Raw genomic sequence first — 27,468 nt, 5'->3', positions numbered from 1 at the left:
AGCCAAGTAGCCTGAAAATGTCTAGTTCTTTTGCACCTATCACATCAAATCATGGAAAGGGATTTTGTGCAAGGCAACCAAATTGAGTCACAACTGAGAATGTCAAAAGGCTGTCACATACTATACGTGACAAGGCTTCCAGAGAAGAATATGGAAAGGAACCAAAACAATGACTCATCGCTTAAAGTCTGAAACAATTTTCTAAGATTTTATATAACTTCTGCGGTGAGTATATATATATATATATATATATATATATCAATTGATGCTACTGCAAGCATTGTAAAGATCCTAACTGGACTCTACCTGGCAAACATGCTTAACTTCTTCGACAACTAATTCAGTTCACTGAAACCAGGTAAGACTGGTCCATATGGTAGTGATTTTGTGATGTAAGCATCTTGAGTAAATAAAGTTCATCAGATGGGGTAATGTTCTTCTTCAAAAGTAAAAGGATAATAGATTTAGCAGAATTTAGAAGATGTTATATTATGTCTACATTTCCTAATTGAAACAGTGTGGTGCGGCAGAAAAAAGGCTGTTTGAAAAGCATCTTTCTTTTACATCTCTATTTACTTAGACCTTGCACAAAGATGGTACCATCTTGATCCTCGACATATGTAAAAAAGTGCCAGAGCATTTCCAGCAGGAGAAGCAAAGATCAAGATAGCTGCTGAACACCTGTTGATGTCCATCAGTGTTTGGTGTCACTGTGATAGATTATTAAATGTTGTATCCTGAATGTCACTATTTATCAAAACAATTAGGAGTTATAAATATTTTTTGCCGCTCAAGATTAAAGTCTGGAAAATAATCCTCCAAGACTTTGTAAAATGATTGTGATGTAAGAGTAAAATAGTGATACTGTGAGTTGCTGGTTCATTGAATGACATGTAATTCTCGGATGTAAGGGACCTGGTTAGTGATCCCTATGCTTGTAAAGTTGTTTGTAGAGCCTAGTGTCAGATGCAGTAATAACAAAAACACAAAAAAAGAATAGGGCCGCAGGGTCTGGCGCTCATTACCATCAAAATATGAGATCTATGCATAGCGTTCGGACATGTGATGGAAACGGGGCAAACAGATGTTAGGATTTCAAGGACTTCTAGATCTTCAGAAATTGAGGGAAACTCAATTTCATCATCCATGGCAACACACAATTTCACCATTAAAGATGCCTGTTGAAGGCACAGCTTAATATCTCTCAATGTCAGGATAGATGAAGATTACCTTTTTATTTATGATGAGGACAAGACTAGAGTCTAATACACTTAAACATTGGCAGTAGCTTGAAAGTACATTCAAGGGGCACCGACAGATACCTTGACATTATATGAAAATTGTATTTCTTTGTATTGTGAAAATACACAGACATTTTGGTTTCGGTCAAAAGTAAACATCTTGGTGATAATGGACTCCTTGAATGTACTTCCCACATGACGAGTGCATTTATTGAGGAATCATCCTATACATTCTAGTGGGAGAACTTTAACCTGAGAAAAGAGATCAGTTTTGATGTCTACAGTCAGATGCCAACATCTTTTTCATACACTTGATGCAATTTTACAACAAAGTGCGATCATGTTGGCAGCGAAAATATCTTTGTTTCGCTGGCTGTGATTTACTATCAGAGATAAAAACATTTCAAACAACAGCATTGCCATTCATTTGAAACAGTTCTTGAGAAAAACATATATTCCAGCACAAAAATCACAGCGTCATGTAAATCTGTAGATAAAGACGCCAGCCAAGATTCTGAGTAAATACAGAACTGATGTCTTTTTAATGTTTGGTATGACAGATAATTTTTATCCCTGCATCTTAAAGTCACCCAAGTGTAAAAATGTAATAATAAAATAATTGTTGTTTCTGCAAATCCTGCCGTGAAGAAGCACAACACGCAACTTGCGTTACGATGACCTTGGCAAAAACAGTAATGACACTGACATGATGAACTCCATCTGCCGGCTGTTTTTACTTCCCTTCTGCCGTGAAATAAATATTATGTATTCCGAGCCAGCTCTGCTGTAAGACACTTTCCAGCAAGATATTTACATTTCTCCCCGTCTCCCAAGTTCTTATAAAGTCATTTTGAAAGACTCTGTGACGAAAAAAACATTGAAATTCTAATTTTACACCTAGTTATGGAGCTTGTCTGGATATGTGCCTGTAGAGTTCACACAAGGGATCCTACAGCTGAATGATCCTTAGCATGGCCTTCTTGACATTAAGAAAGGTTCTCGCCAGGTACCCCGTAACACTGCAGTTGTTAGCTGTCCCCAGATTGGACTGCGAGTTACGTTCAAATGACGTTTATGCCACATGTGGGGAGTTTTTCATTGAGAGGAGATTTCTACTGCTAGATGGGCAGGTTAATATTGTAAAATCCCGAATGCAACACATTACTTAGGGAATACAACCTATACTCTTCGATATCCTTGCTGTATTCAAATATCTGCTTCTAGAACTTTTGTTTTAAATTGCAAGGAAGGACCTTAACAGAATATTAAGAGTGAGTGTTTCTCACATCCTTGCTCTAGAGCTCTAATTTTACCGCCTAACATTCATGTAGCAGTGGAAAGGAGAGCAGTAATCAACACATCTTATTTATTGTAAATTAAACATACTTCGAATAGGCTCTATACACCACACCAGAAAACTTTCCTATTCATGTGAGCACCATCCCCATAACTTGAATGCAATCCAAAGTTGCCCTAGATGTCTAATGGAAATTGGCAGCAAATTGGTCCTACACTTGGACCTCTCTTCCTGGTTTCTCTGTAGGTCATTACTACACTGAGAGATGAAATCAAGATATGACACCAGAGGGAAAAAACTTCTGCTTTAACCTTAAATCATTCATGTTTCTTACCTGACATACTGACGTAGTATTTTACTCAGAACTTCACAATGGGAAAGAAACCTGTGAAAATAGTGAGTAGGCTAATCCATGTAAGATTCCTTAGCTATCTCTACCTTTTAGTTGCAGAACTATGATATACGGTAATGTGGGCCAATCACGGTCAGAACCCCTGAGATCACTTGTCTGCCCCTTTAAAGCCGCTAGGTGCAGATAATTACTGCAGCTAGGGGAGAGGAGATTGTAAAGATCTAATTGGATATCTGACTGATCAAGCATGCAGGAAATGACATCACATCTACTTCCCACATGCTGGAACACTCTGTTCATGGCATGGAGGAAGGGAGACATACCACTGCTGCAAGTAAGTTTTTGTGTTCAGAGGCACAGGCAGGATGTTTGGGGGACAAAGATGCACAGGCTGGCTGTTTGGTGGTAAACATGTCACAGACAAGCTGCTTGTGGACAGGCAAGATGATTGGGGCAAATATGACACAGACAAGTTGTTTGGGAACAAAGATGGCACAAACAAGCTGTTTGATGGATAAGATTGCACTGATAAGCTATTTGGGGCAAAGCTGGCACTGTGGGACATATTGCTTGGTGCAATTTTTGCACCAGGGCCCTATGGTTTCTATTTATGCACCTTTTGATAGCTGCTCAGAGAAGGTCAAGGAACATGTAATAAGATCATGCAAATACACATAATTAAATAACATAGACTATGTGGAAATGAATTATTTAAAGTGTATTTGCTATAAGAGTAAAATTATTCAGCTAAACCACAATAGGGGAAGTGTAGATCATAGAGACAGAGAAAGAATTATGCACCAAATGAGGAAATGTATGAGAGACAATCATGTGAGCCAAAATAGACAATGTAATATATAGAGTAGAGGGCAAAAAAGGGCATGACTTGTTATGCAAAAAAAATTAAAATGTTTTCCCGGGAGCAAAATGAACCATTTGATTGATCAAAATAAAAAAAATGCATTAGAGGGGAATCGCAGAAATCATAGAAATGTCTGCTGGTGAAGGTGACAAAATATTCTACAATATGTCAGGTGTCCAAGGGTTGTTTAGAGAGTCACAAGGTGGCCATGTGTGATCTGCTAGGATAGTCTGTGATGTTGGTCTCCCCACCAGCCTATGATCCCCACTGCCCACAAAAGCCAGACAGTGAGCAAGAAATCAGGGCATCCCATGAAAACCAAGAGACGTATGCATTTGACTGACTAGTTGGCAAGAAATCTTCTCTGTGGATAACCTAATTAGAGGACAACACATTTTTAGGCTTTGAAAACCGCATACTGTAGTTCTTTGATGTGACCTGGTCATACCTGGGTTGCCGGGTGAAGCACCGCTTCTCCGGTTCTCTGGGTCAAGACCCGAATCCTCCAAATAACTATTGCCCAAAAGCATGAGATGCACCAGGAAGGGTGAGCTATATTTAGTTGGGCGGACTATTTAATTGTCACCATTACAGTGTCATTACCATAGAATCTTTGTGATATGGTATTAAAGGCTTACATATGAAGTTATCCACTTGCACGACTGCTTGTGTTACCAGTTCTCAGGATGAATGTTGGCTGAAATATCTTAAGGAAGAGGACAATTCAAGATTAAAGGTAAATTGCCAGGGCTGGCTTTACAACCATGGGGACACATGGTGGGCCTCCTCAAGTGCTTTTGGACACCCAGCTATAGTATTGACAACAACAGGAGCTCTAAATACGGTAAAGCAGATCACTGTCTGGGTTATCACTGCACACCATCCATCCTTGCCTGACGATGAAGCTGCAACCTAAGTGTACTATGGTCATTTTGATCCTAATATCAGTGAAGACACACTAGAACAGCAAAAACAGTATACACAATCTCCTAATCAACTCTTGAACTATAGTTTGCTTTACAATATGTGTCTGTGAATGCCAAAAGGGACACGTGCTTTCACACATCAGAAGAAAGAACATGCTACTCCAAAGTTCCCTCTTCACTTAAGCATATTGTTTTATGGAATTAATCAAAAGCCTTAGGGAGAACTGTCTTTTTATATATATATATAACACTCACCTTGTCCTAGAAACCACTGGTGTCCTGTAATGTTCCCAGTTTAATTAAATATTTCATTTTACTTGTTTATCTTTGCAAATGGACACAGGTCTTTATTCAAGCAAATATTCTGAAATGTCTGTGTTTTTCTTGTAATGTCAAGTTTGTTATTTTAGCAGTCAGGGAGAATAAGGATTATGTGATATTATCCTGGTGGGATTAGAATAATTCATTTCTCTTGTCTGTTATTGCTCAAACCACATTACAATTTGCAAATAAATCTAAATGTACTTTTGGATATTTTCAGTTATGATTTTGTGTATGCACATAGATTGTTGGGTTTTTTTTTTTCCGTTTTCAGTACCAAGACACTGCGGAGCTTCATAACTTTCAAATTTATGATAAATAAACATGTATTTTTGTTTATGTACCAATGGACAGCAAAATAATCTTCAATTATTAAAGCAGATATAATTTTTCTCCAAGTTAAGCTTATGTCCTGTATTACAAACCCTCCTTATACACCAATCAACCTTAACTTTATGACCACTACCAGGAGAAGTGAGTAACACTGATAATCTTGCTATTATGGCACCTGTCAGTGGGTGGCATATATTATGCAGCAGGTTAACATTCTGTCCTCATAGCTGATGTGAAAAATGGGAAGGGTAAGGATCTCAGCAACTTGCTTCCTTGGTCCAAAGAAGGAAAAGCGGTGAACTGGCAACAGGGTTATGGGCATCCAAGGCTCACTGAAGCATGTGGGGGGTGAAGACTGGCCAGTGTTTTAAAATCTAACAAAAATTCTACTGCAGCTCTAATTACTGAAAACGTTAATGCTGTTTCTGATAGAAAGGTGTCAGAACACACAGTGCATCACAGTTAGTTGCGTATGGGGCTGCATAGCCGCAGACCAGTCAGGATGCCCATGCTGACCCCTGTCTACTGCTGAAAGCGCCCACAGTGGGCACGTGAGCATTACAACTGGACCATGGAGCAAAGGAAGAAGGTGGGCTAGTCTGATAAATCATTTATTCTTTTACATCATGTGGATGGCTGGGTACGTGTACGTTGCTTAAGTGGAGAACAATGTGTTGCACTATGGGAAGAAGGTAGTGTGACGCTGGGAAACCTTGGGTCCTGCCATTCATGTTGATGTTACTTTGATACGAACTATCTACCTAAGCATTGTTGCAGACTATGTGCACCCTTTCATGGACACAGTATTCCCTGATGGCATTGGCCTCTTTCAGCAGGATAATGCACCCTGTCACAAAGCAACAATGGCTCAGGAATTTTTTGAGGAACAGAAGAACGAGTTCAAGGTGTTGACTTGGCCTCCAAATTCCCTAGATCTCAATCCAATCGAACATCTGTGGGATGTGCTGGACAAACAAGGCTGAACCATAGAGGCCAAACCTCGCAACTTATCGGACTTTAAGGATCTGCTGCTAACATCTTGGTGCCAGATACCACAGGACACCTTTGGAGATCTAGTGGAGTCCATGCTTTGACGGATCAAGGCTGTTTCAGTGGCAAAAGGGGGACCTACACAATATTAGGCAGATGGTCATAATGGCATGACTGATCGGTGTATGTGTCCCATGGGGCAAAGGAAACGTATTAAAGACCCACTAAACGCACACCAGATGATAACATTCGAAAAATCTTTGTAGAACTTTATTATTAGAACAGTGAAATCATGTGAACACGCCAGTAGTAGTAGACCATGATCTGGAAGACCCCACGATTGGCGGGGTAACACCTGATGTCAAACTCTAATAGGTCTGTAACATAACTAATGATTAGTTGTTGCTTGATGAGGCAAAACTGAAGAATCAACTAACTGAATTGAAGCTAAAACAGAAAAGGGAGAGACAATATTTTAGTGGATAAAGCGATTTAGAAAGGGAGGGAATGTATTAGGACCAGAGTTGGGCAAAAAATGGGCCCTGGCACGTAAAGCCCAGTGGTCCAAAGATCATCAGCATGCAGCTACCCGCTGGATAAATAAAGTCATGCTAAACTTTTAGATCAGCTCAGATGTAGAAGTGTAGTTTGTGGTCACGTGTATCCAGCTGGATGCCACATGCAACTACAAATACTGGGTAGTTTGGGTAGATCATTTACAAGTGTTTTGGTTGTGCAGGCCTTAGACATACAGAGTTAAAACGCTATGCTGGCTGTGTGCTCCAGGAGGCCTGGTTAACGAAGCTGATACTAGGGAGAAGCGAGCAAAGAAAGAAGACAGAAGAACAAGAAGCAGCAAGAGAAGAATCAGATCTGTGGAAAAGGATATGGGGTCGACTGAGAAGGTAAGGAGACATTGCATCAGGGATATTCTTGCGCGCGTCAGGGAGGCAGCTGAAACAACTGAATTTCTGGGAGACGCCTGGAATTACCAGGAAATTTGTGTCTTCTGGGAGAATCAGAAACATATCCACAGAACAATAGCAAGGAATACTATGGTTAACAGCCAATATATCTTACTAGCCTTAGAATGAGCTTTGGTCATGGGGTGAAAAAAAATGTCAGCAGTTTTGCGTAAGAGAAACTTCGCATCGAGAACAAACAAACTTGACAATTTGATAGATTTAACAGCTAATGGTGATATTTATTGATATAGCTAGATCAGTGCTGCCACAAAATTGTGGAACCATCATCTACAATTTTTGTAGCCACTGTGTATAATAGTATTCTTAAATAGACAATTCCATGACAGCCACACTAAAGAGGAATACGTGCTAAAAGTTCTCTATGAGTAGCTTGCAGCTGCCCCCGTCCTTCGTGGTTTGATGAATCTTGCTTTTGATTGGCTGCTTCCAGCAGCTTATCATTGGCAGGAAAGTGCTTCCATTGAAATTAAGCTTTCAGTTAACGAACTCAGGGTTAGGAACAAATCCATGGAGATGTGTTCCTGCCAGATAAATAGCTGGGAATAGGGAAAAGGGCAAATGCATATGGAGGGATTCTGCAAACTCCCCCCATATATGTGGGACAACAAAAATGTAAAGGGACCATGCATCTATCATTTGTATTAAATTGCATATGATGACTGGAGTGCTCCTTAAACATGAATGGTTATCTGATAAAGCACTAGTATGGACCACTGATGATCTGTAACCTTAGAAAAAGCAAATGTTGACACTCTCAGTACACGGCCTTAGTACTAGTATTAAGTTTTTTTAAAAAAATAATCATACCCCTTAAAAAAGAAGAGAACTTCTTTAAGAACTTTTCCGCAAGAAAAATGTTTAAAAAATATATACAGAACACATGAACAGTTTACACTGGTGTCCTTTTAAAGTCAAAACAGCAAATGTAGTGCCTTGTAGAATCTTCTACAATGATTCAGTACTGAATGACCTGAATGGATTAAGTGATGGAATTCAAATAGAGAAACTGCTCGAAATATCATTAGATGATGACTCATTGGCAGGAATTTATCAAGCAAACAAGCCTTCCAGTTCTTGTATACATCCTCATTCTTCATATACTTTAGTTTCCTTTTTTTTTTTTGCTTTGTACGTCAGTTTTGATTTTTCTTCATAACCTTGCTGGCCTCCCACGCTCAACTTCTTATACTTATGTCTATGGTGATGTCTCCCTAGACCCTTTGACCTGGAGAAAAGTCCCTTAAGGGTCAATTACAACTAGTATTAAAGTAAATGGTGGTGATAGATAAAAAGGGCCATTATCATCATAAAAAAGGAAAAATAAGTTGTAAAATAGGGGTCTTTATCTGCCCTCTTGAAATTACAACTGTAAGGGAGTAACTTCTAATGAATCTTCTGATGAGTTGGTACTTTTACAGGTTTTATCCTACAGCATCAGACCCACAGCTCTGTCTAAATAATCTGGATGGTTTCTAATGAAACAGGTTTGACTGTAAATATGCAGAAGATCTGAGGCTTTTTTACTTCTAAAACAATACCCGATGCCAGACATAATGTGGGAAACATGCTGGTAAGACATTTCAATTATAAAACATTGATACAGAGGTATGGTCTATGATCTAACCATCAGGTACATGGTGATACCCATCTAAACATACACATGACAGGAGTATGCTTTAATTATAATGACAGATTAACACAAAAAAATTAGTTTTTTTTATAAAAAAAATTAATGTATATATTTTAATAACTAAATGTTTGACCAAGCATGTTAATATCTCAATTTTGTCTTAATTCCTTTTTACTCCCTTAATTTACCTATCAGGTTCCAAAAGGTTGTACAAAACAGTATTTGTACGTCCTTCCATACCTTACAGCCCTGAAAGGGTTAACCTTCTGCCGGTGACAGGGACAGTTACAAAACCTCCTCCCAATCAAAAGCTTGAAGACATTCTTGCCGTTTAATTGCCGACAATTAAAGGAGCCATGTGGTTCCTATTAGCTTGGTAAAATCTGAGTTGGGAAATCGATAACATTGTTCAATTGTTTGCGACTGTCTGATTTAGGACTGAATATTTGCGACTGCACCTTGGACTTTTGCTTATGTCTTTCTCCCCCCCCCCTGTAGAATTCTACACTAGGCACTAACCTAAACTGATCATCAGAACAGCTGATGTCCTGATGCTACTATTCTTGTGGCCTAGGGCTCCTACACTATTATAATTTATGCTGGTAGTGATATCAGCCGGTAACACATACTAATGTAGTTATTTGATGCATTCTATATGCATATCGCTCTCAGCTTGGTGTACCGCCAATGTTTCTACTCTTCGCTTAGGACTTCTACTTCTTGCGTCTTAGTGTGTCTTGTTCTACCTTTCTCTATCACGCAGTACATTTTTACCTTCCTAACCCCCTTCCACCTCCCTCTACCAATCTCATATCTCTAGTTTTGTATTTGTTTCATGTTTTCCCCCATACGTTTAACATTCCATGTGCAGAATCCATTACTCTCAAAGCTTTTGTCTTTCCCCCAAGTATTCCACAATCCCCTCTAAGCTGCCTGCCTTATTTAGCATGGGCGAAGACTGTATTCTCGGACGTCTTGAAGAAGGAAGCGTGGTATGCTGGCGAAAGCATATAGTTCCTTGCTACAGGTTCCTCATGCCGTACCTATTTCTTAGACTGCTTAGAATGAGGATGTGTTGTTACTTTAAGGATCCCTCTATCAGCGAAGGGGTTGTATACCACTATTACAGTCACATTTGATTTCCTGGTAACACAGCATCAGTGCTGATTTCGGCATGTGAACAACAAGGAAACAAAACGAATGAATCTGAGAGTGTCAATCCAATGCTTGTAAGCGTTTAATTATATCCACATGGAGCAAAACATATCACAGCAGAACAAAAACAATAGCTTGACGCGTTTCGCAATTACATGATGACGTTAGTTATAAGCTGATCACCACATTGTGAGACACTGATATCGGCATAGTCTCTACATTAGTATTGCTGCCAATCGTGATCTATGATTAATAATTTTCGGGCGAAACTGAGATTGAATACAGATTGGATCTTTTACATCACCGGACTTCAGTAATCGCTTTTCTGCATTGGACGAGTTTTCTACAGTTGTTATAAGCTACTAATCTCACATTCTAGTGTAATATTTTGCGGTATGGACTATGTTATACTTTTTTGGCATAACCATGTTTGGCACACAGGTTTGCATGTCAATTCTACGCTTTTAATACATAGTTTTGCCCTGCAAGGGCGCCGATGAACCCACCTACATGACTGCTCAGGCTATCCATATAATGATGTCACGTGGGGCTGTCTGCTGTATATATGTGATCACAAGCTATGCTTCTACATGTAGGCTGATGTAAAGGTGAGAGTGTGACCTCCTGTATCCAGCAGGGGGCACAATGCCTGTGATTTATGGGCCTCTGGCCTTAAAGTGCCAGAATGGTCATTTCCCTTGCTCAGTATGAAGCATCAAACAAATATTGCACCTGTCAAATCCACTCTATTCAGAATTCGTTTTATTAGATCATTTGAAAGCAAATTAGCCATATAATATTTATTTTACTGATTTGATGCTGTTACACAGCAATATGACTGTGATGTCACTGCTTTCCTATGCACACCCCCTGAAAAGAAAAATGATGTCGTTCGACTGTTACTTCTGCAAATCAATCACCAAAAGGGAAAAAAAAAACACAGCAACAGATGTCAAATCAAAAAATGGATTTCTATTCACTGACATAGGAGGCAACTGACATAGCAATAATGAAAAAATAATGCATGATTTTTTTTTTTACTTTACTTACAAGTGCCTATGACCAACCATGAGTAATCGATTCCTTGTGGAACCACAGGCCATATTAAGGACACTACGGTATTCGGAAACTCTTTGCAATGTTCCATACATTCATCGTTGGAGCCAGAAGTTCTGATCCTTTGAATTATCTCCACAAACGTTTTCACTCTATTTCTCCCATGTTTGTGAATCCTAACACGACGATCATAATATGCATTCTCACTGTGCCTTTACAACGCAATCTGCCTATGAGAAGCTGGGATATTTGAAAATTCTGACCTGTTAGCGTGCTTGGATTTTTAGGGCACCTTCTTTAGTCTACAACATAGTCACGTTTAGCTCGACCAAAGGATCCTTCTTTTGTATCTCACAGCCCAACTTATGCATGGAATGGTACATCCCCTGGCATATAATAGTTGTGATAAATACTGCAATTATCAATTTGAAAAAAAAATTACTTAAAAGGGAGATATAACATTCCAGGTTATTCCAGATTGAGGCACCTAGTGACACTCTTATATTACTCACAGCGTCGGGCCGTCTACCTGGTAAAAGCATTGGACTAGCCACTGGACTGGAGATACTGTGAATGGGAAACACACATGGCAGCAGCCCACATGCTTTATCCTATGTGTCTGATGGCTTGTCCAGGCCTTCTGATCCCAGTTCTTAAAACTAAATACAACATATGTTTTAGGTATTAATAGAAAAATGATTAATTCACACTGTTAATTTTTCTGCTTTGCCAGCTCGGTGATGCATTACATTTCACACTGCTGCATCACCCTTACATTATTTGTGATAATAGCTTTTTTAGAGAAACCGAACAGCTGTAAACTCTTGACGTGCCCTGGCTATGCTTTTGGTAGACAGTTAACGTAGCCTCTACATTTTAATTATAATTTGTATTTATTTCATAGCTGCCAATCACATTAATCATGCATTTTATAATAAGGTACCATTGATGAAATACATAATGCTGCATGTGAAATGGAATAATTCATAATTATTTCTACCCTTTAAATTTCTTTTCCACTTGAAACTATATAAAAGCAAGAATAAGGTAAAGGGAGTTGAGATCAGGACAAGGAAGTCATTCATTATTTAGGTTTTGATCCACATGCAACTGAACGTAGCTCTGTTGAGCTAAAACAGTCGCTAACTTTTAAACCTACTATACCTAAAATAACTGCACAGAAAAAAAAAACATAAGCTTCAGTCATTTTAATAATTATTTAAAAAGATATGAACAGCTATGTATGCGACATAGGCAGATGAAACTGCACCCAAATTTTTTTTTAAATAATTTTATTTAATTATTTATGTTTAATATGGAAAAATGGTGTTTTAACAGAAATAACTTCCAGTAATCACAGAACACCTCAACACGACAACGCTACTTAGTTTTAGTACAAAAAAAGCACTGAGGAGCAAAATATCTTCATTTTGTACTGAATTTGATTTTATTATAAACTAAATAATAATACAGGAATGTAGTACATGATGCAGTACTGAATATGAAATGTATTTTCGTGATTAGGTTACTAAATATTAATGAATATCTGAAATTACGATGAGCCATAGTACCCCTCTGGGCTATCCAGTACTGGAGTGGTTAATATAGGCTTTGGTTCACTATAGGTTAGCAATCTCAAGCAGTATTCTATTAGTATTAGTAGTATATTGTGAAAATATAAGTGGAAATACATTTATACCAGTGTTCTTAACCCCTTATGGGCAGTCCCAAAAACCCATTAAAAAACAATGCATTCTGAGCCTGTACATGTACAGGCTTTGTCATTAAGGGGTTAAGTAGATAAGTTTCTATCGATAAGTGGCTCTGTAGAAGAGATGTTTAAAATATCCCTGTGATATTTTTTTTTTCCATTGGTATATTATTTTTTATTTCTATAGTGGCATTTTATATATATATATATAGTATGTCAAGTTGTAGAACAACTTATCCAGTTAATGCAAGCATTTGGTGTTATACACATAACTATATCTAGTATGAGGTTTGCATCCATCCAGATTCTGGAGTATTGCTAATCTCATCAATCTGAACCAGCCGACAAATGACTGAGAATAATGGTTGTATTTCACGATTTCAGTGTTTACCCAACTCTGCTCATTCTTCATTAATCAGCTTGCTTGTGTTTTCTGTATATTGATCGGTGAACTGGCCTGTCTGTCTAGGAATCTCTTTCTCCTGGTCACACCATCTAATACAAACATCACTACAAACCATATATTCATATACAGCAATAGCGCAAATATGTCCGACACAAACCAGTACCCTAGATTAAATACTATTTATGTGTGCCTCCAATTCAGGAAGTGTCTGAAATGTGCATTTTTTGATGTGACAAGCTATACTTGTACCAACCTAACTGAAGATGACTCGAATAATTAACTGGTTCTGTCCTATGGCATATTCTGTTTTCATTGACCAAATATCTCAAGTTTGTTTATTGAAACACATATCTGTGGTTTAACCCTTTCTGTGCTAAAAGATGTATATCTTTCACAATTTTTATAATTGTGGTATTATAAATAACATAGAAATATAAAGAAATTGGTAGTCAATATATATATATTGTGTGTTTATGGTAGCTCATCACTGGTACATATAGCTATCAATGTTCATTCTTCTAAAACATCAAAATGAAAAAAAAAAACTTGTAGTTTTAGAAACAGCTTAAAGATATTAGGCAAAAATCTATACAGTCAAGGGCTCAGATTTTTTTATAGATTCACTTGGTCGCATTCATGATCCTTTAAACACAGCTCTAGAGCATGATATTAAATCTCATCATAGTATGTGTAGACTGGGAATTCTATACTAGTAAATGTGCAGAATAGGTATAAATAATAAAAAAAATGAACTTCAGAAGATACCGCTTTGCTAATAAAATGTTTTATATCTATAATAGATATAATGTTTTATATCTATAATATATATTATGTTTTATATCTATAATAGATATAGTGGAGTTTTCTCGCTCTGTACTTGTCTAGGTTACATCTGGCCAGTCCTGAAGACCTAATGTCATCTGATTTTTTTTTCTTCATCGTAAAGCCAAATGATGACCTTTTTTCCTGATTTTTTGTCAAGAAATATCAACTTGCCTTTTGTTTCTCCAATCTGGCTCATAAAATAAATCAATATTATCCACATCATCGATTTCTCCATATTTCTATATCTTTGGTGCAAGCTAATCAATTTTATCTGTATGATTAAAATCTCTTAAATGAATAGGGGTAATGTTACTAGTTCTTCTGTTCCACCTTACCTCTGCCAGAGTTGCCCATGAGAATCAGCTATGTGTAGAATGCAGGAGGAATATTTTAATGTCTGGACTCTAGGAATTTGCTTAAGCCCTGAAGGGTCAATCTTATTGTGCAGCTTTTATCTAGCCTGCAGATCACTGAACTTAATATACAAATTACTATGTATCAGTTAAACTCCTTTAAATACCTTATTACAAGTCATACATTGCTAAAAAAAATTCCAGTAACTAAACTCAACAATTGCTATTAACATAATAAACCATTGCTTCATGGCAGCATGTCAATATGCCATGTGGTATGTGCTCTCAATACATTAATTAAACTGTATAAATTGTAAAATAAATAAATAAACAAAAATTAAAAAAGTACTTAATATTAAAATGATATTTAATTTGGTTCCACTTAATTAACAAAATAGTTTCACTCTTCAATGAACTGTACTGGGATTGGATGTTGGATATTAGATACAAAGTATCTCATAATCAAAGTAAAATAATTAAAAATAATTATCTGAACATTTTTCATATTATATTTGGAAAAATAGGATTTATATGGTTTTAACAGATCCTAAGGCACAGAAAGAATTGGTTTTGTACTCACCACCAAGAAGAGTCAACTCTTGGAGTCAGAATAAGCAATATTAAAATATATGCGAAGTACATCCTTGAATTTGTCTGGCTGCTGTCTTGGGAAGTCACTGTCCTGTGACAATGTCTTAATCCCTGGGAAGAGGATGGTTGAGAAGGAATCCTTAAATTATCCCCAGTCTGGGAGAAACTCATCCTAGAATTTTCAGGAATTCTTTCCCAAAAGAGGACTAAATCCACATGCAGGTAAGGATGATCTTTCAGCTTCAGTGGCTCTTGTAGGAACCCTTGAAGAAAATCATACTCATCAACAGGTTACAAAAAAAAATCCTAAAGTCAAAATGTTTTTTTTTTTTACTTTTTTTTTTGCTCCCTTTCTGTTAAATTAATAGCAATAAACTTTCTTTATATAATATCTCCAATTTACCAGACATATCTCTGCAATGCAGTAATATATACACATAAGGCATCTTCTGAGCATCGAAAGGTTTTGGTATAGCATAATATCATAAGTTCTTCACAAAAAAAAAAAAAAAAAGTTATTAAAAAAATGACACCTGTTTATCTGGGAAATTTGTGATAAAAAAAAAAAAACCCCAACTCGAATAATTGACAAGTAGTTGAAAAAACAAAAAAAGTAGATCTATGGTCTGGAATTAGGAGGTATCAGTAATTCTCAAAGAGAAGTAGACTTGGCTGCTTGCTGTCTCTGGAGAATGAGATGGGATAAATCCAGAGGCTCTGGATGATGCTGGACAGGTCTTCAGTTTGAAGGCTGTGATGTGGAAGACAGGCAGTGATGATGTGAATTGTTCCTTTGCTCTGGCTCCTTCACTCTCATTGGGCAAGGAGCAGTTTGATAAATTCCTGGATTCACTTGAGAGGTAGCAGATCCCAGGGTCTTGTTGGAACTCCCCCCACCTCCTTTAGTGTGAGAGAGGCTCTGCATTGGGTGAGGATAGACTGAGCTGTCACCTTTGCAGCAGAAGCAACATACCACCACCTGCTGCTGTTATACAGACACACAGATAGTAGGAGGAAGACACATGCATTCACTTATAGACAGTGCTCTGAGCTGGAGCTGAAGGTGTCTGCGTGGTCTTAATGCTCGCAGATTTAGCCCAGCAGCCACTTTAGGGAAACTCCAAAATAACATTTCCCTTAAAACAGCTGGCCACAGTGAAAAAAAAATCTATTTATTTTTACATTAAACATTTGCTTGTATTAGTGTATTTTTTTTTTTCAATTCTTGTTCCAAACAAAATAGTATGAACATACTCTGTTAAAGAAGAAGTGATTAGGCTGCCTTCGGTGTCCTTCTCATGAAATATGTAAATAAATAAATAAATAAATAAGGAATATCATTATTTTCAGACTAGAAAAATAAAGAAAATAAAAATACTGATTTTGTGTACAGTATGGAGTTGAGACAGTTTACACTTTAGGTGATCATAATAATACATTCTACTAAAAAAAAGTATGTCTAAAGGTGAAACAATACTGCACTATTATGAAGAGGTTAACTCTGCTTTAATAAGGGCAGGGGGCATTGGACTATAAATTGTTTCCCCTATGGATGGAATGTTTTAGGATATATTTCATCATTTTCAGAAATATTATTGTGTTTCCATACAGCTATTAACCCTTCCACATCAGGAAGAGCAGCAGATATAAAGTGGGAAGATCAAAGGTGCTGTTCAAATTACTTTGTTGAATTTAACACTTTAATACCTAAACCTTACATTAGAAACATTATTTCTAGTACAGGTTGAATACCCCAACCCTTTGCAGAATTAATTCAATCTGCTTTTTGCTGCAAACACTAAATTGTCATGTGATGTAAAAAGCATATATTTTTTTTTGCTAAAGAGAGGGAAAAGGTAAGGTCTCTGTGTTGGCGATTAACCCATTGACTGCCAGGGTCACAGCATATTTTACCCACTTGGAGGAAAATGATAGTTTTTGTTTTTCTATAGCTATATTTATGTGACAACTTCATAAACAGCTTACACTTGGAATACACATATTTTTTGTTCAGGACAATGCAAGAGATACATAGATAGCAAATTTAAGACAACATCTATTAAGGTCATCAGTTTATTTTTTATAGAAACATAGAATTTGACAAGGGATAAGAACCATTTGGTGCATCTAATCTGCCCATTGTCCCTTATGTAAAGACTCTTAGATTCAGGGTAGCTTTATGCATATCCCCTTCATGTCTAATTCCCCTCACTGTATTAGGTTCTACCACTTCTACCACTTCTGCTGGGAGGCTGTTCCATGTATCGACCAGACTAACAGTAAAGTATTTTAAATTTTAAGTAATAAAAATGCTTGTATTTACATAGATTGTATGTGTTTTATTTGGTGGGTGGTGACAGTGGTGGGGCACCTGTGACATCACAGTGACAAATCTTTGCATATTGGCATTTTTCCTATATGTTGGCCAGCTGATCTCACACTAGTTCGACTTAATATTCTAGACAGCAAGAAGTGTTTGTCTACAGCAGCACCTTTGAACAAAATGACAAGTTGGATGAACTGAAGCACAATAGCACCAATGTTACAAATCTCAGATATAAAAACGGAGGCAAATATTTTATACACAATAGGTCTTCGTGCTAAGATGCTACTTCTTTTGGCAAAAGGCAGATCTCCTATTCCTCCAGACAACAATTATCTACCAGAATAAAGTATGTCTGGATCTTGGCGAGTGGAGGTTTCCCATAGACCAATAGTACATTTCAAGCCACAGAAAATGACATCCAAAAGTGATGGAAACAGATATCAATGTGTGAACAGAATGGGCTATAACAATCTCACGTTTCAGTGAACATTTTTATGCGCATCCCATTCTTTTATTTGTTGGAGAAAATTCAAGGCATTTCTGGTTGATACTAAACTTTTTGTGTCTGTTGCAGATGTGGGATTTGGTATAATTACAGAACATCATATACACATATGCATACAGCGCACATTTCCTTTATATTTAAATACATATAAGAATGTCTCCTAATCAGTATGATTTAACCAAATATCAGTGGGTTTGTAGTTATCATTAGAAGTATTTACTTTTCAATGGAGCAGAGCTATCCACAGGGGTGGGGTGTCACCTTCTGGCTGTGAGTAAGGCCCCATTGGCCCCTTGCCCCCCCTTTAAAACACATACACACTAACACACATATTTACACACATTCTCACATTTACAGAAACATACACACAGACACAAGCACACATACAGACTTATTCCTGCACATACTTACATTTAGGCGCACTTACACATACTCACTAACGCACACTTATACACTCATGATTACACATAGTCCCTGTCACACACTTCTATCTATACATTCATGCTCACACACACTTACACATTGATGTTAACACTACACATACACATTGATGCTAACACAAACACATTCATGCTCACACACAAACACACATTCATGCTCACAACCATACATTCATGCTCACACACACAAACACACTTATAACATACTCTACATACCTTCATGCATACATACTCTCTCCCTCCCATACTATCTCACTCACCCGTTGCAGCTTTCTTTCTTGTTTTTACTGCTGCATTCCTTCCTCCTGCTGCCAGTCCAAAGTTGTTCACAAATTTTATTTGGCCCTAAACTATGTATGCCGTATTATATGACTTCATACTACATTATATATATTTTATATATACGGTATATATATAAAATAAAACATGTAAAATGGCTAGTTAAATGTCAAAAACATGTTTGTTACAAAGGCTGAAGGCATGCATGGCCAAGTCTATCCAGTACACAATAACTCTCACTAAAATGGACTGCATATGTATAAAATCCACCACGGATTACATACCATATAATTTATGATTGAAACCTATAGAGTTTTTGTTTCAGGAATTTCTTCAAACTCTTCTCGGCTCAGGTTCTCAAAGTACAGAAACATAGAAATACAGAATTTGATGGCAGATAAGAACCATTCAGCCCATCTAGTCTGCCCCTTTTTCCTGATGTAAAGACTCATTCCAAGGGTTGTTTAGAGTACATAACTAACACATGGTACATTTTAGTATGTGCGATAAGGATTTCTCCTTTTTCGTTTTTAAAGAGCCATATATACCGATATATATATATATATATATATATATATATATATATCTATATGTATATATACATAAACGTGTTTGAGAAGCAGGCGTTTAAAAGATTTGATTTCATATTTAGACAAAGTCTTTGGAACTAAACATTTTTAAACTTCAGCGTATTATTAAAAGTGACATATTTTGGATTAACGTGTACATTTATTCACCAAACAGTTTGAACATTGGCTGGATATCCTTAGTTCTGATACATACTGGACAGTTTAACACATGTTCTTGTGTGTCCAAAAGCAACTTTTTCCTTGTCAAAACCTCATTAAACCTGCTTTTCCGTTAGAAAATGCACGCTATTATGGTCCTGTTCTTCACTTAGCCTTTTCAATGCCAAAGAAACCAGTAAAACAATAGGTTGTTGGCCCCTCCCCACTGACGGAACTAATCAGCTTAACAATGCACAGATGTGACCAAAGCAGGTTGTCACAGAAAAATGTGCTGGCTACAGGTTGAAACCTCCCACACTCCATCTATGTGAGTTTATGGGAATTTAATGTAAAGTCTTTGTAGTGTACGATGTAAGAAAACTATAAGTAAGATTACATTAACCAAAGGATACTAAACCATTAGTATTGGATCAAAACCGATTTGCCACTTTTTCAAAGTCATGGGACATCAAACAAGATACATGTCTGCTCTGTCTGTCTATCTATCTATCTATCTATCTATCTGTCTGTCTGTCTATCTATCTATCTATCTATCTATCTATCTATCTATCTATCTATCTGTAGTAGAATTGTTATGTGTATACCACATATTTCCAGACAGTCCATCTTTTGGCCTCAAATGACTTTGTCCCTCTTTCATTTTCCGACGTCCATCTTTTTTACAATGTCAAAATGTCTGGTGGGTATGAGTGCATGTTACTGTTCTGCAACCATAAACATTACAGAATTGTGTATAGAAACATCAGCAAAATTGTTTTTTTTTAAATTAATACATTATTTTTCTTCCAGAAGGAAGAGAACTTCAGGACTTTAAATTGGTTACGTTAGCCTTTCCATTTTTAGTCGCATAAGGTGGCTTTCAAGAAGGCCAACGCTGATCTTTCCTATCACAAAGCATGATCTTTGAGGACATGGTTGCCTGTCTAGTAAAGCTGTATTTCGTTTGTGAGTCAAAGGAAAAAAAGCCTTTAAGATGGTCCCAGCAGATATTTATTACAATCCAAATGGAACGCTACATTCTTCGAAATAATAGACACATTTTGATAGGGTTTCATGTAGCTCCACTCCTCTTGGCTACGTTCCTACTCCATTTTAAAGAAATGTATTTTCAGTGTTGTTTAATATCTTTATTTTGTAGCATTTTGTGAAATCCAGGGAATGTGGAAACAGCAGTGCCCAGTGGTATTATATTGGTACTAGTGGTATGGAATTCTGCCAGGCAGGTTAGTATGCCTATAAGCAAAGGGTAGAGACCAGGCACTATATGGACTCTAAATAATCAATATATAGATTGTTTTAAGTATTTCTATAAAAGGTTAAAAGGTTCAAACATCTTATTCTTAGCTGTTATTTTAAACATGAATTAAACATTCTCTAAATTATTTTTTTCACCTTGGAACCTGTGACCTAGCTCTGCTTTTCACATATTATGGACAGTATATTATTGTCAATACTGTCCTAACAGCCCTTTTTCATTCTGCCCACCGTTTGAATCATCTATACATTTCACTGTATCTGTACCGAGGAATCATCTACCCTCTACTGTCGACATTTTCATGCCACGCCACTGACTTCTCCATGTGACCCTTTGCTTCAACCAAATCATCCTCACCTAAGCAGTCCGACTCCTTTCCTTCTTATTTCTCCTCCTTCACCAAAGAAGGTGGTCCATTTAAATCCAGCATGTATTGTCTGCGTCATTTTCAGTGGCCGTTCAAAGTCCTTTGTTCATTCGATTGTGCAACATAAGCTCTTTATTGCATCTCAATTTGAGTTCATGTCTTAACTAAGTATGGCTCAAGATGGCTGTGATAGATTTTAGTGTGCCAGAGGTCATAAAAATGGATGTGGAGTCACATAAGCTTTCACAACCACAGAACCAAAGGGACCGCTAAGGTCTTAAACGTTTATAAGACTCCTCATCCAAGTCTATAAAGTTGACCCCCTAAACATTATCACTTCTTGGGACTTTACATTTTGCGGTACCACTAGAGCATCATCAATTATTCATTAAGTGAATAAACCAAACTAATGCGTTCGAAAAGCAGTCACTTCGTCCATAAACAGTCCCTCAGGGCCTCATTGACCATGACTGGCAAGTTCTGTACATAAAAACTACGTTTAAATGACTGCAGGCGTTTCTTGCCATTTTCATATGGAAAAGTACTTTCTCGCAGTTTTACTAAAAGGCCTATGTGCCTTTCTTGTGCTGCCAAGCAGACTGTGGAGCTGTTTTCTGCTAATTTCCTAATCGTTTTGAATCTTCACGGGTACACATGTAACCTATTGAACAAAACAACATTCAGGGCTGATTATAGCCTATCTGCATCTGTAATAGTTTAGAGAGTGGGCTACAGACTGAAAGGTCTACATCATTTAAAGCGAGTTAGAGCCAGCAGATTTTGTTAACCCTTTTAGGGGAAGAACATTTTCACAGCACATAGAGTATATATTACCTCTTACAAAGAGAACGTCTAATATATGTTTCCACTCTCCCATGTAGTTGGTAGTGACCAGATTAGAGATGCTTTTTGATTTCTTTTTTATTTATTGAGAAGACGATTTAATCTTCGCTCCCCCCCATTGATTTTTGCATGTCTTGTGGCATCCTGTCAATCATTGTAGTCGATTTTAAGTCTTATTTTAAATAATGTTGCACCACATTGTTATTGTTCATGCCCAGTTTGCCAAGATTCTTCTGTGGACACATCGCCACATGATAGGCACATCTCAATATGGTTACTAGATAACCATTGGAATATGTGTTAAGATAAAACAGTCGTCAAAAAATACGATACAATTTGGCTTCCATGGCGAAATATGATCTCTGCAATTGGCTTAATTTATTAGAGATTCCCTTTATCCTTGGCAATTATTACTACTTTACCCCCCCCTCGAAGGCCTATGCACCTTACTAAATCGTAATTATACCAATTTCCCGCCTTTTGTATGACTGTTGGATAATATGACATTTTGGCAAATTTTAAGATCTAGGAGTGGATGATTTCTGTTTTTATATGTTTGTACTTGTTATTCATATATGTAATACAAAACATAAAAAAAAGATAAAACAGTCGTCAAGGATGTATCACTTACCAATGTTTTATAGGCCTCCACAGTACATGTTTTTGAGCTGGATTTTATAAAGGTTCCAGGCTTGTGTGTACATGAAGTACTACATGTGTATTGACAAAACGACTTGCACCTTGATGGTTCGAAGCATACTTTTTGGCTGAGGTGGCAGTAGATCTAGGGTTTGAGTGCTCGATGGAGGACTGTGTTTAACCAGTATCTTCTCTTTTGCTGCCCAGTCTTAGGAGGCAGAGCACCTTCATTTGACATCATATCCCAGGGATCTAATTAGGGGAGACTCAGCGCAAGGATTTAGAGCCACTTCTCAGATTAGGTTTTTGGGGTGTCTGGGGTGCTGCACTGCATAAAGACATGACTGGTAGTAGGCTTGAGGGCACTGAGTATGAAATGACTGGGGGCCCACATTGAATAATGCATTCAAGAATACCTGCCCAGCTCCATCATACTAAACTGCATAGATAACACTAGATTACAAGGCATAGGGATTGTGGGTATTACAAGTTAAATATAATTGGAGTGGTAGTTAGGTAAAACTAGATAAGTTCCCTAGGGCTCGGGATGGTCTAATCAGCATATATTGAGGGTTAAATAAGGTAAAAACAGACAGGGTAAAGAGGCCACCAAAACCATGCCATGTTCATGTCTATGAAAAGTATAAGCACTTTTTTCCATGAATCCCCGGCTTATCTTTTCAACCTTACAAACATATGTTAAAAATCACTTTGGAAATTCTTTTGCACCTTCTAACCACTTAATCATCTCCTTTTTGTATTCACTCAAATGTCTACACTGTATAATGTTTCACACCAACTAAAACCATACTCCAAAACCATACGAAAAGACATTTCTACGGTGATAATACCAATACTTTCTTCTTATCTATACCCTCCTTAGTCAAAGTAGGCCAGTAATGCTTACAGTGCTTAAAAATAGTCAATTGTACATACATGTATTGAAATGCAGCATCTTAAATCTCATATGTTGTGCAGCAGTTCCGTATTGTGTATTTCTTGTTAACAAAGTTCAGTTAATATCCGTAAAAAGTTCTGTATCTAATCCGGTCACCAGGATAGTATGTACAATTTACAGTTTTTTTGAATTTTGTCTTCTCTTACTTCTGATGTCAAGGTATATGGACAAAAGTATTGGGACATTCTAAATAGATAGACATTAATATCGTATTTGATCGAATATAAGACAAGGTTTTTTTCAGAGCAAATGCTCTAAAAAATACTCCTCTTCTTATATTCGAGGTCGTCTTATAATCCAACCTCAAACAGAGGTCTGACTATATGCAGCCTCGCAGCGCTGCAGTGGACCTGGATCCTCATCTCTGGTAGCCGGTGCACGTCTGTGTGATGCGGGTAGAAAACCTCTGCCGCTGCTCAGCACTTCCAATGGGGTTTCTATGAAGGAGCGCCGGCGTGACATTATAGAAGCCCTGACCGAAGTGCAGGGCAGCAGCAGCGGTTGTCTACGGGCATCGCTCAGGCATCCATCAGATGCCCCCACTAGACACCAGGGAGTCTGGAGCAAGGGGGGTAAGTCTGTCGATGCATCGGTAAGTCCTGGGGGGGAGAGTGGCAAGCCTGGGGTCAAATGTGCATAACTTGGGTCAAATGTGCATAACTGGGGGGCAGGGTGGCAAATAAAAAGAAATAAAGACAAGAAAGCATTTTTCTCAATCATAGTTTTTATTAAGTATGAAAAAAATAGTTTACATGTGAATTAATATTTACTAGTAAAACTTTTTTCCTATAAGGGTAGTTTTATATTCAGGCTTTTTATTTTCTCCTAAATTTGTATAAAATTTTTGGGGGGTCGTCTTATAATCAGGGTCGTCTTATAATCGAGCAAATGCGGTATGTAGTTGGTCCTCCTTTGCATGATATAATGATTACAATTTTTTTTAATGTTATCGGCTATTAACTTTTAAAAGAAGATCTGTCATTCAAACAAAATTAGGTTATTATTTTTTTATCGCAGCACTAAGAGCACTAAGAGCACTTTGATACTGTAGGCAATTATGATTCTGCTCAGAAGGCCTTAGTGATTTAGGGAATAAATCAGAAATTGTTTTGCATAGGTGTGCGCCAGCAATTTTTCCTTTAAAGAAAAAAAAACAAAACATTTTGAGTGTTAGTATAACAGTTGTGTTTCACATTGTTTCAATAAACTTTGTTTATCTGCAGATCAAGTAGTCACTTGATATTTTAGTTACACCATGAACTCAATCACAAGACTAAGTAATGGTTTATGGCAATGCTAATGAAGTCCTGCTTAGTCTAATAAAGTACCTTTTCCCATAGACTTGAAAACCTTGTTTATCTGATTTCTAATTTCATTTACACATATATAATTTGCTTATATAACTTTTTGAAGTATATAATGATCTAATTCTAATTTATATGTATATGTATATGTATGTCACTCCTGACCATTGGCAGAAAGAGTTTTGATTATTTCTTATTAGTCAGCCTAGAACATTTTTTACATTCCGTACCATGAGTAGATAGTGGTAACTCCATTAGTGATGATATGCGTTTTTAATTATTGTAATTGGTGTGGATATTTAGATAAACTTAAATACTTAGATATATGCTGGATAAAATTTTGTATAATTTTGAGCAATCATTTATATCAATATGCAGTGATTTTGTCTAATCTTCTTTGCTGACATTTTTGTGTTTTTTTTGTACCGCTGTTGGATATGACGCAGTCCACACTTAATGCTTGCGCAACTTTTAAGAGGCTTACAGACGCCATATATATATTTATACATTTATGGACTGACCTAGCATATTGTCTATTGACTTGAATTGGTAAAAGGATCTCCCTGGGTGTCCTAGTTGAAATTCCAGCTTGATATACATTACAAGACTAGGGTTCTCCTGACGCAGGGCAGAGACCCAGCTGCCCCCTCCACGTCCACCTCTATCATTGAGGATTGCCGGGATATGACAATATACACTATATGGACAAAAGTATTGGGACACCTGACCATTAAACCAACAGGGAATTTTATGACATCACATTCTAAATACATTTGGAGTGTTTCTGTGGTAATGTTTGCCTTTCATCCAGTAAAGCATTTGTGAGGTCAGGCACTGATGTTAGATGAGAAGGCCTGGCTCACAATTTCAATTCTGGTTAATTCCATAGGGTTTTGATGGGCTTGAGGTCAGGACTTGGTGTGGGCCAGTCAAGTTTGTCGAACCAAGCCCTTATGGACCTTGCTTTGTGCACCACTATATGTATTGGGATACATATAGTTTAAGCATATGAAGGCATTTTGGACAATGCTATGCTTCCAACTTTGTGGGACAGTTTAGGGATGGCCATTTTCTATTCCAGTATTAATAGATGACCCACATTCACAGAAAACTTCAACAGCTTGCAATGAAAGTGGTCGGTAAAGCAAAAAAAAAAAAATCTAAATCTGATAAACTGGAGATTTAAACTGAAGACTTTTGCATGTGTGGAGTGTCTGCAATTTTGCCCCAAGATTGTTAACTAACGATCAAAAGAATTCTGTGGGGATAAAAAGGATCTTAAATACAGTCCTTTACATTACAAATACTGCATGTATTATTTGAGGAAGATAATAAGGATGATAATAATGCACATTATTCTTTGAAATATACACTAAGTTTTACAACTTTTGATCACCTTTTTTTTATAATCATGAGCTAAATTTACTAAACTGAAATCTTAGGATCGGCAATGGTTAGGCAATGAATTTTCTAAAAGTTAAAGGGACAGTCCAGCCATTATATGCACTTCAATGATTACTCATGGCTGAGTAGACCCTTTAATTTAATACTCTTCTCCCAACTTGCAAATGCATGCAGGAATTCAGCAGAATCCTCGGCTTCCAAGGGGTCTAACAAGAGCCCTACATACATGCGCAGAAAGAACTTCCATTTATTTCAATGAGATCACTTTCCTGCCAGTGACTGGCTTCCTTAAGCGGCCAACACTGGCAAAAAAATCACACAACAAAGAGGTTGGTGTGCTGTAGCTTCTCCTAAAGTTAAGGGCTTTATTTTTTTGCTCATACAGGTAAACAAAGGCACATGCAACTACTTACAATAATTGCGTATGTACCAATTTAAGCATGTTCTACAGCCTCTCTTATATTTCTTTTTTGTGGATTACAACTCCCATCATGCTCAGTTTACCCACCGCTGCATAGGCATCTGTATATGCATTGTGACAGTTTGATCCTAAGAGATATATATTTTCAGAACTCCAGATAGCAATCTCAATGAAACACAAACCATAAAATCTCTTTGTTCTGGCTTGGTTACTTTAACAAAATTAAAGACAGAGAAAAAAAAAAAATTCTCTTCATTCTTGCTTTGTCTTTCAAGGGACCCGTTCGCTGCATAGCCAGATCAGGCTCAAATCTCCGGCACCAGGTCATCCAGTGGTGAGAGAGCTTTGTATAAATTATAATAGACTTTGTCACCTCCGTAAGAGTTTATTTCGGTCCATGTCTCTATTTAAAAACATATTCTGCTCACCAGTAGACATGTTGGCTGCAATTCAGAGTTTGTTCTCTGGATAAGGGGTGAGCAAATGGTCACGTCACATGTCTTAGTCTGTCTGCAGCTGCTTGAGAAGTGGATTCATCCCAGCTAAGCAAACACAAAAGGGTAATTCTAGGTACAGATTGGTTCAATGATACCGTGCCCGTAGAGCATACAAACTGGCAACCCCAAAGCCAACAGTGGCAGATGTGTTACTATCTGGCACTGGAAACCTGGTAGCTGCTGCAGTGTAGGCCGCAGGGTACTTTTCTAATTTTAATAAAACCTACATTATTTGTGTAACATAGAAGGCTATCTTTGCTTTCTTTTTTTTCAGGATCGGAGTGAATATATCCCTCCCACTATCTCTGGTTTATTATTACGTTACTGATTGTCTTAAATCTGGTTACAAAGAATGGCTATCATATTTGGTGTATGTTGATCATCCTGAGCTTATCCTTCAACTTCTGAGTCATAGAACTGATCAGTAGGTTTTCAGAGTTGCCCAG

At 37.3% G+C, this 27,468-nt stretch overlaps 1 protein-coding gene across 1 annotated transcript in view; it reads right to left on the bottom strand.

Annotated features, from left to right (window-relative positions):
• WNT2B (Wnt family member 2B) overlaps window positions 1-15,311 on the bottom strand; it is a 30,314-nt gene extending 15,003 nt beyond the window's left edge. Inside the window, exon 1 of the mRNA XM_053457597.1 lies at window positions 15,025-15,311. Within this exon, the coding sequence (XP_053313572.1) occupies window positions 15,025-15,206 (182 nt within the window). The 5' untranslated portion in view covers window positions 15,207-15,311. The remainder of the gene's footprint in view (window positions 1-15,024) is intronic.
• Between the last annotated feature and the right edge of the window lie 12,157 nt (window positions 15,312-27,468).

Source organism: Spea bombifrons, chromosome 2 (genome assembly GCF_027358695.1).
Source record: "Spea bombifrons isolate aSpeBom1 chromosome 2, aSpeBom1.2.pri, whole genome shotgun sequence".
Classification (NCBI taxonomy): domain Eukaryota; kingdom Metazoa; phylum Chordata; class Amphibia; order Anura; family Pelobatidae; genus Spea; species Spea bombifrons.
Note: the sequence above shows the minus strand (reverse complement) of the source record. Positions and strands in the feature narration are given on the sequence as shown.